The 18,112-nt window shown below is 37.5% G+C and overlaps 1 protein-coding gene across 3 annotated transcripts in view; it reads left to right on the top strand.

Moving 5' to 3' along the window:
- The window catches only part of CDK19 (cyclin dependent kinase 19), a 124,621-nt gene that overhangs the window by 73,671 nt on the left and 32,838 nt on the right, over positions 1–18,112 (top strand). For all 3 annotated transcript variants that reach the window (XM_086876824.1, XM_086876825.1, XM_086876826.1), the window contains 2 exons: positions 15,677–15,734; positions 17,092–17,223. In XM_086876824.1, coding sequence (XP_086732950.1) covers positions 15,677–15,734; positions 17,092–17,223 — 190 coding nt within the window. The remainder of the gene's footprint in view (positions 1–15,676; positions 15,735–17,091; positions 17,224–18,112) is intronic.

Genomic DNA, 18,112 nt, shown 5'->3' with positions numbered 1-18,112 from the left:
TGAAAAACTTTTAGTAATTGGTGTTGTAAACTGTCTGCAGGCATTGCAAGTCAATAACTAATTAGCCATTCCACACAGTATTAGATACAGCACAGCAACTTCAGTGTGTAAGAGGGGTCTTGATGCTCACAATAAAACTATTGTAAAACTGCTGCAAATAACTCCAGAGACATTAACAAGACTTTATTTAAATGTTAATATGTTAGGTTTAATTTTTCTGAGGTGACTTAATGATTTCTTTGTTCTTTGCTGTGTGTGTCATTTGGAAAGAGCCTAATCTTCAAAAGTAGTTAACAGATTCTCACATCTTGTTTTAAGATGGCTTATCTAAAATATTTAAGCATCACCTGTTAATATCCTGCCAAGAAATGCTTTTTGGTTTGCACTAATGAGGCCAAGTAATGCTAATACCTGATGTATGTGATCGTGAAATGTTCTCTTGACGTAGTTGTTTTCTTACGCATTTTTATTAGGCAGTAAAATAAAAAATGAAGAGTCTGTCAATATCCTACAGAAAAAAATTTTAAGAATCTGAAATACCATGTTGTAGCAGTATGTTACACTATATTAATATATTTAATGTACTTTCTTTCCCCCTAATAAAGCTGTTGTACGCTTCTGAAGAAAGGAAATAAAGAAACAACTTGCTTCTTGTGTAACTTATTCTGGCCTAGTTGCCATCTCTGCTTCCTCAAACATGTTTTTTTTTTCTGTTTACATTCATAAATCAAGATGTTTTTAGGAGAGAAGATTAGCATTTTGCTGTAGGTACTGTGCAGCTTTTAATAAACTGTAGTCATTTTTATTAACACTTCAAGTCCCTGTATCAAGTACGTTCAATACAAACACTCTTCTTTATCTACCTAGGTTATTTTAAATTTAAAGGCTGAAAAGCCTAAATTATGGGAGCCTAAATGGAATACTCATGCATCTGACAGTGTCATCATCTCAATCTTTTGTTGGCTTTGTAAACACAGTTAAGATATTGGGTCAGGTGGATAAACTCATTATTAATCTAGAGAGGTTTCATCACTGATCTGCTGGCACCTCAGTTTTCATTTCAGTTACGAGTGTAGTCTCTAACCTGAGGAACCTCTTGCTCTGAGACTTGCAGGTCACAGAGTATAAGCATGTTCTCTTGAAGGAGATATTATTGTGGCTGAGATGGGGAGTATGAACTCAGAGCCCTTTAGCTGCTCTGCGTGCCTGTGAGCACACTTTTACCAGTGGTATCGTGTGGTAAATATAAGATACGTTCATGCCTTCATGAAAAGGAGCAGGTTGCTTAATGCCTGCTGCAAGATACCACATGATAAGAGCATGCCCATGGCAGTTACCTGCATGTTGATGGAGGTGCTGACAGCTCCTGCTTTCATTTAGCCTAATTTGATCATCCAGCTGCAGGAATATCTAAGGCTACTCCAAACATGTAACTCTGCACGTGAAAACGCCTATAGCAAATACTAAGAATATAACGTAACTGTTTAATAGATGTGTTGATGAACAGTTTTTAAGTGGCATCTCACTCATTTATGCTGTGGAGAAGTATGCCATTGAAAACCTACTGATTTTGGTTATTCAAGCAAATGTATGAGGGGGCCTGGCACTTCCCACTAGCATGGAAGTGCAATGTGAGCTCTTTGTGGCCAGAGTTTTTAGGTTCAAGACCAGGTTTGTCTAAACTCTTGTGAAATTTTTGGTCCTCAAACACGATCTCCTTGCTAGTAAGAGATTCTTAGACTGAAAGAAGGGAGCAGTGTTACCAGCCCTGAAATGATGGTGTTGTGGAATTAGGAACCTTCCTTGCTCACATCCAGCATACTTTGCCTCAGCATCTGCAGAACCTTTATTTTGAAATTTTGGAGGTCCTGGTTTGAAATGAATGGCTGCAAGTATTCTGTGGAAAGACTCTTCTGAATAAGTAAGTGTTTTTCTCCATGAAAACTTGGAAACTGGATCAACAGTTAGGCAGAAATACTCATGCCCAACGTGGCAGGGTACATACTACTTAAAGCCTTTGCTTCCAGCTTGTCTTAGGCTGACTGTTGATACTAAAACACAAATTACAAATGTCATTCTTTAAAGTGAAACTGTTTGATTTCCAATAACACTTTTTAAAATATAAATATTTATCAAGCTGTGTAAATAATGTGGCATCTGAGAGGGGAATATATTTTTCTTTTCCAAGGCAAGAAAACTTAGCAGTCTTGGACTATACATACAGTAGCTAAGTAACTGGGATAAATACTCAAGAGTCTTAAAAATAATTTGTGGTCTCCATAATTTTTTAATTGGCATATTAAATCTTCAAATAGTTTTCCTTTTCTTCAACTGTTTTCAGTCTCTGTATTCAGAGCCTTTTTTCCCTGTTTCTTATACACCTTTCACAGCCTTCACCAGCTATGCCTGTGGCTGGAGAGGTCTTCCTTGGTCTCTGTCCCTTGCTCCACCCAGTGTCAATGTTTTATATGTCAGTCTTTGCTTGAAAGAACCTCTCTGGTTACTGTTCTGCAAGTTCTCTTCCTTCTTGAAACCAAAGCCCTGAGCTGTGTTGGTGCAGTTGCTGTGTCTTCCTTACACAATATGCACTGCTCTCTGTTCTCTCCTGTGTTTGTTGCTGTACTGGCCTTTCCCAGACTTGAGTTTTCCAAAGCAGGAGCTGTTTTTTGGTACTTTAGATACTGTGCCCTTTGTGCACGAAAGGCTGAATAAACAAACAATACAATACTTGAATTGGGTTGTGGTGTAGGCAGTGTTCACTCATGTTTGGAATAGCAGTATTCCAGATCTGTGCCTTTCAGTTGTTTATGGTAATTTTGGAAAGTACATTCTGTATTGAAAGGGTTTATGCTTGTTGCTGCCTGGCCTGTTAGAAAATTATTTTAATCATTGGAAAATCTTAAACACGTATGACCTTTAATTTATGAGAATAATTGTTGTGATGAGATGCTTTCAAATTGTTTCGAGATGCTGATGATTCTGAATTAGTGCTTATTTAAGGGCTAGGTCTTCAATTCTTCAGGCACATCTAGACCATCTAGACCTTTTTTGTTTCACTGGATTTGTAATGATTGGAGCTTATACTACAAAAGGAACGCCATAAATTTCAAAAAATTTGAATCCCAGCTGAGCATTAGACTCCTTTCCTATGTATTTACTGATGAAATGAGAAAAAAGGGAATGCATTATTACTCTAAATTTTACTGAGTGCATTTGTATTGAGAATCATTACCAAGACCTCATGAATGTAAACACATGCAGATGTGCTACTTGGTATCTCTTAATCTCATCTGTGTGTAGGAGTAATGGCAGGTAATGAATACATCTCAGGATTCAAAAAACAAGTAGGAATACTATAACTTAAGAGCCTATCTGCAAATATAACCTTTGTTACCTCTTTCTGACTTTTTCTTCTACAAAAAAAGACCCTAAAAAGATTTCAGAGAATCACCCTATCTTGTTGGTACTTTAATAACTTTCTAATATTGAAGTCTAATACTGAACACTGCTATAGCATTATATCTAGAAATGTTTTGCTGTATCTCCTGTGAGTTTCACAGCCTCATAAAATCTCATCGGTGCCTTTTCATCCAAGGGAATTGTTGCAGCCCCAGTCATGACAGACTACCTTGAGCATGTGAGCAGGTTTTTGGCTCAGGGGTGAGCACTGCAGCGGTCCAGGGACCCTGCTTTAAGGAGTACAGCAATGGAGATGTGAGCTGCAGAGACAGGACAGCTCTTGAGATGGTCTGGGGATTCTGCTCTCCTATAATCTGGTTAATGTTGTGAAACAAGTGCTCTCTTGAATAACAGTGGAAATGAGTGTTATATACATACAGTTGTAGCATGCCGTCACCTGGCTGCGTTTACTGGTTACTTAAAAGACTTCATAGCTGCTTGTTCAGGAGCACCTTCAGAAAACCTCCAAGAGAAAACTAGGAGCACAAGACTTCTCTGACTTTGTTACAAGACGGAGTCTGAACTGTTGCTGAAGAAGCTGGCCATTGATGCTTGTCGTCTTAAAAATCAGAGTCTTTGTGAACCTAAGGATTTCTCACAGGAAGCTGAGAACTGAGAGATGAAGTGAGATTTAATTTCAGGGTTGAAATCGATAAATCTCAGGTGGTGGTGATAAACTAGGAAAAAAGTTTCTGTTAGGATGGGTTTCAAAGGTTGCGTTTTATTTAGCTTTGTTTGTAATGCATGTGTCAGCTGAACAGTGGTACTTTTTCTATCTGCTTGCTTTGGGGTCTGTGGTTACTTTTTTCCCACTGGAAGACACCTGGGGTTGTGCTGCCTCAAATGATACATGAGTAAATTGTCTAAACATGGTAACTGGATGGTGAGTTTGAGACTTTAAGGTTCGGAGGACTGTTAAATCCCAGTCAGTATTGTTGCAGGCATAAGGCTTGTATTAGGGTGATAAAATTTCTCCTTGAAACCTGAAAACATGATCTGCATGAGGAAAAACGGACACTTAACCTAGCCCTGCAAATAATGGTACTTGGGAGCTTGCTTTAACAAGATGCTCCAAGAAAGACTATGTATGAGGATTTGGGTTACATTTTAAATCACTGATCTAGATTGTTCCCAAACAGAGAAGAAAGTTGATGCTATAGTGTGACAGGCATCTGAATTACTCATGTAGGTAAGGCTTAGTTTTAGTCTTCAGATTCAATGTGGAGGAAGGAGGGGAAAAGAGAGGGGATTTTGCTTTTTTTATCCTTGAGAAAATGAGCATAGAAGAACAGCACATGTGAAAATGGATAAAAAATGTAGCTTGATGCTGTGAAATTATGTATGTAATAAACTGACAAGAGCTAATAAAAATATATTATTAGACATAAACATTTGATTGTTAAAGTCCTGTAAAATGTAATGTTTTTATTGCTTTTCTAAATCTCGCCAAGCTTATACTCCAATAAAAGAAAAAAAGTATTCCATAGTTCTGAGTCCCTTCAGCTATATTCCCATGTCCATATGCAGACAAAAAGGGACTTTTTAAGACCCACTCAGCATGGAAGTAACCACTTCAGGTAATTATGCTACCCTATTCTTTTCCTTCTTTGAAATTTCCATTAAAGGGCTTTTAATATTTCAACCTAATTCAATCAGTCTAAGCTATCCAAGCAGAAGCTTGTTTGTAATGAAAATAGGTTACATTTATATCTATTCATTTGGTAGTATATTATTTATTGCAGTCAGAAAAGCTTTGTTAATTATTTGACTCTGCCAGACTCTTGGGGGAATGGAGATATTGGAGGTTTACTGCCAAAGATACTTTGTGAAAGGCAATTAAGAAAATGTTTCACGATGGTGTCACCAGTCTCACTTTCAATCATTTATTGCTTGATTGGATAGAGGCTTCATCCTCCTGACTTAATAACCCTACTAAATCAAGAGGAGTTGTCAGAATATTGTATAAAACAAATACCAGGTTTTGGCCGTGGTGGAATAGAATGCTGCAACTGAAAGAATTACCAGTTATGGTAGCTAATTTTCATGCTGCTGTAACAGAAACAAAGTAATTCAAGGAACAGGTGAGAATTGCATCATGCCATTTCCCCCTTCTCTTCAATTCTAGTCCGGATGTTAGTACAGGCATAGGCTTTCTTATGTTACTGTTCTGTCAGACTTATTGTCTTCTGGCTTTTGCCTTTAAGAAGGTGAAGAAAATAGTAGTGTTTGTAATGTTTCACACATGCACATATCTTCTCAATTTATTTGCCTTTGGGTTATAATTCTGAGTAAAGATTACATGTGAAGAATGTGTAATGAGAACTTGATGGCAGAGATGCAAAGACTTGGCTTGACCACAGCATCTTGGGGCATTTAGGATGTATTTTCAAGGCCCAACAGAGAAAGAGTTTGACTGTGCTTTTATAGAACAAAATTTATCCTTTCTGTTTTTTGGGTGTTTTTAAATTTTTTTTTTTGTTAATACATTAAAAGCAGAACATTCTTCCAAAGTATTCTGAGGTGAGTCTTTCTTCTGTTCCCCTGCATGGTGGACCTGCACATCTCATTGTTCAGAAACAGGGTAGGAAAGGTTGGACAGTCTGTCTTGTCCTGTGCTATGCTTGGTGCTCCCAAAGAGCCCAGGCAAGGTCTAAAGACAAGGCCCTAGATGGTTGCTGGGTAGCTTCATGGGAATTTTGCTTGAGTGTGTACTGCAATGTGTTGAAAATCCCAGGAACAATGTGAATTTAGCATATTATTTGAACATTTGCTTTATTGTCCATTGAAAATTTATGATCATATTTTTCTCTTTGTTTCTGGCTTCTCCCTTCTTTGTCCTTCTCAAGGTTGCATGTAATATTTTCAGTTCAAGTATGCTATTGCAGCACTAGTAACAGCAGAATGCTTTGGATAATGTTGCATAGCAACATAAAATTTAATTTGTGTCAAATGTTTTGGCATTCTCCTAATGTGACTTTTATTCATCCTTTTCTTTTTCACTTAAATTGCTTTGCCATTGACTGGGGTGAAGCTATTGGTACACTGGTACATTGTGAAGATTGTTTTAATCAAAGCAATGCCCAGCATCCAGAGTTGTCTGGAGTCTTCGTTTTTGTCTTGCACTAGTTTAGCACCCTGTCAGTCATAAGAAACCTAAAATGTTGTGTGAAAGGAAGACTGTTGCATTTCTGAACTTTTATGCAGTCCAGAATTATATTCCATTCTGTTAATTTCTCTTATTTCATATTGCCTTGTGTTTGCAGTCAATTTTCCAATTACCTAAGTGCAACTATATTATCCATTGGTTAACCAGGGAATAGAGTTCGTGAATAGTCTTTTACTGTTTCAACAATGACCAAAGCTCCTTGAGTTTATAAATCAAATATTTTTTCTTGAAATTGCCTAAGAAACCATTGTTCCAAATGGATTTTGAAGCAGAGTATTCTTATAACCATGGACATTCTGGCCATTTCTGGGGAAGGCCTACATAGAAGTGAGGGGGGGGAATTTAAAGAATTAATGTTAGTTGAGGTATATGCTTAATTACATGTCAAGAGAACATCTGACCTATGAAAAATCAAGTTAAACAGAGTCATGAATATTCTACCTGAACAATGATTTCATTGTGCTAAGGGTGGTTATATATAAGAGTAACTGAAGGAATATCAACTTAATTAGAATGTACGTCTGTGTGTGATTATGTGTGATTTGGTTAAAATGAAGACAGGAGTGGAAAAGTCTGTCTTTCCCTTTGGTAAAATACTTCTGTAGTGAGTGTGTTCTAGAGACTGGACTTCAGGCTGATGCTGTCTTCTCAGATATGTTTTTCTGGTGTTAAAAGTGTGTCTCTGGAGCCATTCAGCCAAAGGGGCAATAGAATTGGTTACAGCAGGGTGACAGAGATGTCTCTGGGAGAGTCAGCTGTGCTACCACTGCAGCTCGGCAGCATGAGTGCTTTGAGGGGACTTGAACTGTGGTCGTTGTGGAAAAGGTGAAGCCTTCTTAAGGGGAATGCAGAAGGAGGAGGGGGGACAGATCTGTTTTAATAAGAGACATTTTGATTAGGTGATGGGAAACAATTTTTTTGTCAGACAGTGCCAGGTGTTGCCCACCAGAAGGGCTTGGTAACTGCCAGTGTTGGAGTCTTGCAGCTCTCTTGGTCGTGATACTGAGCAATCTGATGAAGCTTCAAATTTGGCTCTGTTTTGAGCTGCAAAATAATCAGTTAACATCCAGAGGTCTTACCCAGCTCAAAGCATTGTATGATTTTGTCTGATCCTCCAGATGAGTATCCAGATTCTTGGGCTGTTGAAATCTGTCTGTAATGAAGCTTGTGTAGTGACATCTTTGCTTTTGTTGAAGGCTAGATCACCTTAAGCTTAATTCATGGACTTTTTTTTAAAAATACATGCAGATCTATGGTTGGATTGTGGCCCAAGTTTGTTTTTTTCTGCTTTCCCTTACCTTTGCTTTTTGTGCCAAATTTTATAAGAGTATATAAACATGAAAAAATTTCTTTGCTAACTAGCTTCCATGTGAAAACAGCACATTTCCTCTTTCAACACATAATGAATACAAGCAAGGAGTGTGTTTAACCAAAATCTTTACCTAGGGCATTCCAAATAAATATTTTGGTTTATCTTCTGTACAGTTTATTCCTACTCCTAGTTAGTAATGCTTTGCCATCATTCTCAGGTAAATTCTGCAAATGTAGTTGCTATTAGAATTCATGGTAGCTGGAGTTTAGTGACTATTTTGACCATATCAGTTCAGCTGCTGTGAAATGTATAAGTCATTATCGTAATCTGACAGCATGGTTTGTGACTGAATATGCAGTTTCTGTATCTCAGAATCCCGCAAGAGTGGTGGTTTTTTTCTCTCAGAGTGGCACGTGCTTCGGTTTCTTCATCAGTTCTGTACATATTTCATTTTAAAATTATTTTATAAGGACCAAGAGTGGAGATAAAAAGTTACTGTGCATTTTTAAATGTTTCTTATGCCTCTAATATTCCTCTAATGGTAATAAAATGAATTTTGACACAGTCTGGTGATGCTTAGCTGTAAAATTTTGTGTACCATTTTATGGTGGTTTGACCTGGGCTGGATGCCTGGTGCCCACCAAAGCCCCCTCAACTGGATAGGGGAGGAGAAAACAGAAAAAAAAGGCTGCTGGGGTGAGAGAAGGACAGGGCGTGATCACTCATCAGTTGCCATCACAGGCAAATCAGACTTAAGGAAATTAGGTGAATTTGTTCCCAGTCAAAATCAGATCTGGATAATGAGAAGTAAAACAAATCCTAAAACTGCCTTCCCCCCTGCCCTTCCCTCCTGCCTGGGATTAACTTTATTCCCTATTCTCTACCTCCTCCTCACACTGTGGCACAGAGAGATGGAGAATGGGGCTGGCAGCGAGTTAATCCCATGTTGGTTCTGTCACTGCTTCCTCCTCATGCAGGGGAGTCCTTCCTCTGGTCCACTGCCGTGTCCCTCCCGTGGGGGACACTCCTCCATGATCATCTTCAAGGAGTCTTTCCCACGGGTTTCAGTTCTTCACAGACTGCTCCAGCATGTGTCCTTTTTTTTTTTTCCTTTATTTTCTTTCCATGAAGTGTAGCACTTTACAAACAGGCTGCTCCAGCATGGGTCCACCATGGGATCACAAGTCCGGTGTCACAGTTGTCTTTTGGGCATCCATCTGCTCCAGCATGGGCTTCTCCACAGATTACAGGTGATCTCTGATCCATTGTGGGTCATCCTGGGCTTCAGGGAGGCATCCTGTCTCACCATGGTCTGTACCACAGGCTGCAGGAGAATTTTTGCTCCAGAGACTGGAGCACCTCCTGCCCCTCCTCCTTCACTGATCTTGGTGTCTACATACATACATATATTTCTCTACTCTGACCTCAATTACTTCTGTGCAGTAACTTTTTTTTTTTTCCTTTTAAAATCTGTTATCCCAGAGGCACAAGCACTCTGCTTGATGGGGTAAGAGCATTCTGTTCTACTCTTTGCTTCCTGTGCAGTCTTTTATTTACTTAATGTGTTTATCTCTATTTTTTTTGCTCCTTTTCAGATTTGAATAAGTTTTGAGTTCAATTGAATGATCTACCCTTTCAAAGCATTTTGTTTGCCTTGAGATTTTGCTGACTGTTTAGATCATGTTATGTAGTAATCAGTTTTATGTTTGGCCTTTGGATAATTTGATAATGTCTGTATTATTGCATTATTGATTCAAATGAAATTATAAATATCTTGATGGGATTTGTTAATAATATTACTTTTGAAGGTAAATCATTTCAAAATAGAGAAATAGTGGGAAAAAAATTGTATGGATTACAAATCTAGGCCAAAATGTAATGAAATATGGTTGGGTTTTTGTAAACCAAAGGTAAGGATAAGGTAACTGATAAAAACCAAGCTGAACGTGATCCTATGTAATCACACTGATGACTCTTATATGAGTTTGTAGTACATAAGGCTAAAGAGAAGCAGATATGAAGATGCATTACTCTGTATGGAATACTTCTCTCTAGTGCTTCAGAATCAGAAAAATGTTGACCAAACATTTTTCTAAAAGGAGTAGTGGGGATAACAATTTTCCTACATGCATTTCAATATATGGAAGATTTTAAAATGAAGTGGTAATGATTTTGAGTTTTGCGGTGCATAATAAAATCTTTAAAGAACCTTTAATTTTTTAATTAAATTTAATTAGCTCAATTATTAGCAATAGCATTAATGCCTATATGCCAATTTATTGATCTGAGCACAAAGTTTGGGTTTGAACAGTGTTGGTTTAAGGCAGGGAAATGCCTACATTTCCTTACAGATGAGAAGAACAAAAGCTTTGTTTACAAATTTCAGTGAACAATCAGCATTTCCCTCTTAATCTTGAACTGAGAGGCTCAGTGGTCTTTGGAATTGTGCCTGCAGAGTGGGACAGTGCCATGTCATTCAGGACCTTTGTCGTTTGGGAAGCAGCATGCTAAAAGCTGAGACAAAAATACTATGGCTCTCCTTTAGCTTGTGAAATGAAAGTATCTCTGTGTGTCAACACTGTACTGTTTACAATTGTTTTTTTAAATAAGGGAGACTTGAAAAGACCTCATCACAAGGCAGTGTCAGTAACTTTTATCTGTAAGGCTTGCAATCTCTTTTACAATAGAAGCCTCCTCATTTGAGATTATTCTTTGTCCAGTGACACATTCAAAAAGGGAAACACATTTGGTTGGATATAAACAATAAAGAATAGTGTATGGCAAGTGGTATATCCCTATGGACATTTTCTCACAGGACTGTAATTCTGCACCAAATCTCTTATGAATTGTGTCACTGCTGTACTTAAGGAGATAACAACCATTAAACCTGAAGTATTGCCATCTATTGTTAGGTGGTTGTTCCTGTTTTGAACTGTTATATCTTAATACCATAGATTTTCTTTTCTTTCAGTCTTTCTTCTGTTTTGCTGTCTAAATATGAAAAAAAGTGTATCTCCAGCTGGATGTCTGTATGAGTCCGTCGTAACACTTCTAGTATTTGTGAAAACACACTTGTTAGTCCAACATTTTCATTTCTCTCCCACCAAGATCTTTTTAATTGCTTTATTCTCTCTCCCCCACCAATGTAGAAAAGTAAATGTTATTATTCATGCTTATTACTTGTAAAGAACCTATTGTAAAGGTTCATAAAGAATCATCATCTTCCTCCCTTTTTCCAAATATTTCAGATTTTTGCTTTACTTGTTTGTTGCTGTTGACCTTGCTCTTTTTGCAAAATATTTTAGACAGTCAAATCCCAACTGAATTTCTCAGCGGGGATTTGCCTGTTCAATTTTATAGCTTATATTAAATGTGAGACTCCTAATTCTTACTGTTTCTGTTGTTCCTATAGCAACTAGATAGGGGGAGATGCAGCAGCATCACTTTGCTTCCCAGCTGGTGTTTGTGTTCTCAGCAAGGGGGGAGAATATGAGGAAAACAGAGTATTAATTAGGATGTAACTGGTAGAAAAGTATACTCCTTGCTGGGCCATCTCACCCTTTACTCTAGAGGAGTTAGTTAATGATTTTAAGCATGGATTCTCAAACTTTCTTTATTAAAATTCTGTCCTCTTCAATAGACACATAATTTACTCTAAGTATGTGCCAGCTTTTGGTCTTTCAGCTGCTGCTTGGTTCTTGATGGTTCCTTCCAGCTAACACCCTGTTTTCTTCATCTCATGGCTAGCAGTAGGATTTGTGTCGAGAACTAGACTGGTGCTTATGACTTACATATAGCCTGAACTTACATGAAATGTGGGACTTCTAAGTCCTGCTTTTTAATCTAATTTTTGCAGCTGTCCAGTAACTATAGTATACTAGACTGTAGTTTTATTGTCAGCTAAGTGACTATCTTGGAGTAAAACGTTTTGATATTTAAATGCTACATTTTCAGTGGTTACTAAGGTAGAACTAACGCGTTCTACCTTCTCTAAGAAGCAGAGGCTGTTTGAATTCTCCTTTAGTAGTCCTTTCTCTTCATGATGGAAACCTTCATAAGATAGTTTCCTGAGGATCTCTGATGCCAAATTACTCCCTTTGAAGTAAACCAAAATCTTTCCTCCAAACCTGAGCATATGACGTTCTGCTGCTCTGCCTTGGTGCCTCTTGTTTAGCCAAATGCTACTGCTCTGTGAGGGTTGTGTTTCTCTCACCGTGGTATATGCATTGTTAAGACTCTGGGGAGAGTTTTACAATATTCAAGCCATTATTACATAAAACTGTATTTGACCTATATTTTAAGCTTCTCTGAAGCTGTTTATTTTTATTAAATAAAAATTCATGGACAGAGGAACCGGATATCATATATTGCATCTCAAGAAGATGGGTCTCATCAGGTTTAGCATATGTACATTGAAAAGCCTTTCTTAGCCAGAACTGCTCTGATTAGCAAGAGGAACTCAGAAAGTGCCGATTAGTAGATAATCAAGTAGTTAATTTGTTCATGTGGGAAATAAGTTAAGGTGTAGGCTTCTTGTTACTTAAGGAGCAGGTTGGAACCAAGACTTCTCACCTTGCAGGAAGGTGCCACAGTGCAGGATGTTATTGACACAGTGGGGATCCTGTAGGCATCAGGTTGCCATCCATGAAATCCATACTGTCTTCATATTGTTGGTGGTGTCTCAGAAGAAGCCCTTGCTCTTTTAGAAATAAGTTTTTAATTGTTTCCCATGTTATTCCTTCCCTGTTTCCCCTGCCCCTGACTTTCTCAGAGGGATTCACAAGAGCTAATGAACATGACATCTGCTAAGTTTATAAAGCAGTTTGTTTCTCTGCTGGCTGCCTAAGCAGGGTTTCGATCCTCAGTGGATTACATATTAGAACAGATTTAAATTTTAGTCAGAACAGCATCTCTCCAAAACATTCTGGCTTTAAAAATACATAAATAGACAAGTCTCTTGCTTCCATAGATTCTAATCTAGTGTATTTCCTGTATTTATGGGACCAGTAAGTCTCCTAGGGCTTTGGGGAGTCTTTCTGAGGCTGAGGGTGCTGGGGCTATTTAGTCTCAAGAAGAGAAGGCTTGTGTAGGGTCTTACCAATGTGTGTGTGTGCCTAATGAGTAAAGAAAACAGAACCAGACTCCTTGCAGTGCTATCCCATGGCAGTATATGCAGGAGGCAGTAGATGTTAATACAGTGTATCAATAAACCTTTTTTACTGTGAGAGTGGTCAAATACTGGAAGTTTCAGAGAGAGGTTGTGAAGTCTCCATCTGTGGAGAAGTTTAAAACCCAGCTAGGCTCAGGCCTGAGCAGTCTGCTGTAATTAACCCTTCTTTGAGACTTGATCTGTAGAGGTCCTTTCCAACCTGAAATATTCTGTGAATATTGTGGATTTTGTCAGCAGATAAAATAGTTGGGAGCCTTTTTTTCCATGAAGAAATTGCTGCTTGGAGAATGTTTTTGTATTGTCAGAGAGAAACTATGGCTTTTGTAAGATGTTTTGAAAATCCTTCCTGCTTAGATTTTAATTTTTATCTTAGTCTTCTGGAATTATAATGTTTATTTATTACAACCTCATTCTTTTATTAGAAACAACCTGACCTATAAATCAGTGCAGTAATAACATTTTTATCATCATGCTTTGCTTGACAAATAAATGCATTTTTATAGTGCTTAAAATCCAATCCTGAATGTAAAGGTCTGTTGATGTATTTTTGATTCATAAAATCAGTAAGACTGGAAAATCCCACTAAGATCAAGTCCAACCTCACACCATCACACCATCATGTGTGATGCTAAACCATGCTCTCAAGTGCCAAATTCTCACTTTTTTAACATGTCCAGGGATGGTGATTCCACCAGTTTCATGGGCAGCTTGTTCCAGTGACTGCAGCTGTAACTTTCCAGCCACTTTTCCCCAGCCTGCAGCACTGCATGGGATTGTTGTGACCCAAGGGCAGAACCCAGCACTTTGCCCTGTTGAACCTCATACCATTGGCTTTGGCGCATCAATCCAGCAAGCTCATCATACTCAACTCTGAATCAAAGTTGCTAGGCAAAAGTTTAGGAAGAATTTAATCAAGAAAACTGGAGTTTTGCTCTCTTGGTTAGGTTAGGACAATTGTATCCATATGATTCCTAACAGAGGTAAAATGTAGTGTGAACTTGCATTCATCTCTTGCTGCCTGGTTACTGAATATGCAGCAAGTGATTAGTCTGTTCTCCGGAATATTCAGTGCAGGGTAATACATAAATGTGCAACCAGAGTTCAACAATTGCCTTGAGGTGTTGATTTTATTATCATTAGATATTAGCTAAGAGCAAGCATCATCTTTCTCTCTCCTAAACTTGCTGGTGAGTGTTTGCTCAAGGTCAATTGAAATAGTTTGTGTTTTCCAAGAAGGAAGTGCATGTTGCCTCTTGAATGGTTCCAGTATATGCTGGGAAATTAAAAGTCAGCGATGGTGTTGAGAATTACAGATAAAAAAAGGGAGAATAAAAGAGGCATCTGGAAAGAGAGGCAGTGGTTGGAGCCAGGGAAGAAGCAATATTAACACTGGGTGAGGGGTGGAAAGAGCAGCTTCCTGGGGGAAGAAGAAAGCATAGGTGTGAGGTAGGGTGCTTTTGTTTGTTTGTTTGTTTGCTTCCTTTTTCAAAAAAGCTAAAGATGTGTAATTCTGAGCTAAATTAGTAACTCTAGTTTGAGTATCTCATTTCAGGTAAATAGCAGCAGAGAACTGAGAATTTAAGTGAGATTCTGACATCGGTTTTCTGGACATCTTTTCAGATTCTTGAACAAATCCTTCTTGAGCAAACCCCTCTGCACACATTAAGGATTTAAATACAATTATTGTTTAGATGAGCATTCCAAAAATTCTGCTTTGAAGCTTTGTTATGCATCTCTTCATTCAAATCACTTAATGTTTTCAGTCTTGTTTACTTTTTTACAGCTGTTAACACAATAGGGCAAAAGCTTCCAAGGAATGACTATTGATGTCTGAGGGAACCTTGATCCTAATTGCAGAACAATTGCTGCGATGTCATGTGCAGATTTTATGTGGTGTTCACAAACAGCTGGTTGCAAACAAATAGATTGCAAAAAATGCTTATAAAGGTTTTGTTCTACTTGTAAAGCTGCTGTCTGCACTGTCAAAAGCTTTTGGGTTGTAGCTGTGTGTGAATACTCCTGTTTCAAGAGAGTTCTCATGGCATGAAATCAACTTTGTGGGACAGAAAGTGCTTTTGCCCATGTGATTTTTATCATTTGTACACTAAAAACAAGCTCAGCTCTAAAACTGTAGTTATATAGGATAAAAACAAAAGTGACTCTCAACCATGCACTTGCATACTGAGATTTGGCATCACTTTAAATAAGTTATACCAGCAAAAGTGGTTCTTGCTAGATTATTGATGTGTAGCATAAAAGTTAATCTAATATAAAACTTTCCTCTAGAAGAAAATCTCTCCAGTGAATATAATTATTCTTGTAACAATAGAAATGCACATTTAATTATGGATGGCATTTCTTACTGCGAAATGTCAAAGTATATTTCTATTTTCTAATTGTGAAATTGGTAACCAGAGATAAAAACTAAATGTCAGCAAGACAAAGGTAATTTTAGACTTCTAAGGATATTTCTAGAAATGTTTTCATTATAAAATAAATGTATGTAATGTTATTCTCAAAAATAATTATTAAAGGCTGATCAGCTAAAAATTCTTCTTTTGTTTTCCAGAAACCAGCAAACATTCTGGTAATGGGTGAAGGTCCTGAAAGAGGAAGAGTCAAAATAGGTAAACTTTTTGAGAAAATTTAATTGTGCAGCTAAGAGATTACTATATAAAAAAACGTGTAAGATAGAAGCAAGTTCTGTGTAAGATAGAAACAGATCTTCATTATTTTTTGAGTGTATGTATTTACCACCTCTAGTTAAATTTTAAATCTCATTCACTGAATTTACAGACTTAAGAAATTCTAAACATATTATTAGATATTTCTAAACTTGCCAAGGGTATTGGATGAGACATAAAAGCATTTGTATGAAACAAAAAAAGCAATAAGCACAGAGAACGTTGGTAATGACCAGGGTTCTTTTGATTTCTATTATGATCAGTTAGCATAAGTTAGCATTGTAACTTCTAAATTGTGGGGTGTGGGTTTTTGGTGCTGTTTTGTTTGTTTGTTTTTGGGGTTTTTTTGGGGGGGGTTGTTGTTGTTGGTGTGGGTTTGGTTTTTTAAAAATACAAATCACATTATTGCACATGTTTGTAGAGATACAAAGGTTTGTTACGCAAAAGTTATTTGGTGCTAAGGTGAGTAACACATGTGGCTATGATGGTCTTTATCCAAAATCTAATTACTTCCGCAGTTTTAGTGATGTGGATATTACCTTTTTTAAATAAATCATGTGGCAATACTCAAGTTTGTGTATAAAAGAGAAGTTTCAGATTTGAATTGGGTTTAAAATGTGTGGGTTTGACGGTACACCAAATTTTGTACTTTCTCATCTAGCATTTCTTACTGGTCCACTTTTAATTCTTAGTGTTACTTACCAGGCTCATTCTAAGGAGAATTTTTGGGTTCTATAGAATGAATGCTTAGTTTTAAAATACACCTCCGTAACAGTGCATGTTGACTGACTCTGGAGCTCTTCCGTCCGAATCATATAGGAGGCATGCCTTGAAAAATGGTGCAAAGCCATCTACACTGCAGTCATTTTAGTTTGGCACTTTGGGTAAATATATAGCAGTCACAGTTTTGTGAGCATGGACTCAGTTTTGTAAGCATGTGTAAAAGTAAAGGAGAAAATGTACATTAAAAACCTACTACTGCTGACTTCAGTTAACCAAGTTTCTGTTACGCTTCTGAAAAATGAACAGGCATCTGTGTTATGTAAAGTTTTACAATACCATGATGAAAACACATCAGATGTTAGCCTTCATAGTCTTAGGAATGAAGTAAATGGAATTTAGCCTTAGAAAAATTTGGTCCAGTACTGTTGTAAGTAGTTTTTGTTTTGTTAGAAACTTTGATTTGTAATTTTTAATGTTTTCGAGCAGTTATTGTAATTGTTTTTGACAATACTGTTGAATTCTGATTTATTTGTATTAAAATTTAAATATTCATCTCATTTTTCTCTTCATTCCCCAGCTGATATGGGTTTTGCAAGATTGTTTAACTCGCCTTTGAAGCCATTGGCAGACTTGGATCCAGTTGTGGTGACATTCTGGTACAGAGCTCCAGAGCTGTTACTTGGGGCCAGACATTATACAAAGGCCATTGGTGAGTTGTCCTGTAAGAAAGACATTTGCCTGCAAGTTCTGTAAGGATAGTAGCCTTATAATAGATAGGATGGTCAGCTGACCAGCTAGTTTTGGGGTTTTGTCATTGAAGTAGTAGCAGATGATCCCATCTATAAAAGATTAATCAAGATTAAAACTTCTTGAGGACCATGCTTTTATTTTTCAGTATAACCTAGACATTTTAAATATCTAGTTTGTTTTGTTTTTAAAACAAAAATATCCCCATAATTAGTTTATGTTTTCTTAATATTGGCTTAGAAATCTTGTAATGCTGTAAACCTTCGGAAGGGAAATAGCTATGGCATTCTTACAGGGTGTTACATGTCCAGATGCTTCTATGAAATGTGTGGCTTGATACGCAGAAAGCTGGACTCCTGTGCTATGCATAACCTGCAAATCATTTGCTCCTGGTGCCTTACGAAGCTCCATGTTCAGGAAATGCTGGTAGCCAGGCTCTTTCCACTTTAGTAAGTTCCAGAAGCACAATCAGCCTTGGTGCCCAGCTGTTTGGAGAATTAAAGTATTGAGGTGCATGGGAGGTATCCTGGCTGCATGGTTGGCTCATATATTGAACTGCAAAGGAAACAGTGACCCTCTGTTAATAGTGTTAAGTCATTCCTATGAGTACAGAGGTGACTTTCTTGGCAGGCATTTTTCTGTTGCAGAAGTTTTTGGAGATGCTCTGTGGGCCTTTGTTTGGAGAGTTAAAAAATACTGTGTTGTTCTGGCATCTCAGTTTGAGTATTCTCATGGGTGAACCAACACTTTTAAGGACTCACCGTGTTGGTTTTTTTCTTCAAATAACTCCTGTTTATTCAGCTACCATATACAGCAGGAGATCTGGAGAATGAATGGACACCTGACTTTTT

Source organism: Cyanistes caeruleus, chromosome 2 (assembly GCF_971803275.1).
Source record: "Cyanistes caeruleus chromosome 2, bCyaCae1.hap1.1, whole genome shotgun sequence".
Taxonomy (NCBI): Eukaryota; Metazoa; Chordata; class Aves; order Passeriformes; family Paridae; genus Cyanistes; species Cyanistes caeruleus.
This window is presented reverse-complemented; position numbering and strand designations above follow the sequence as displayed.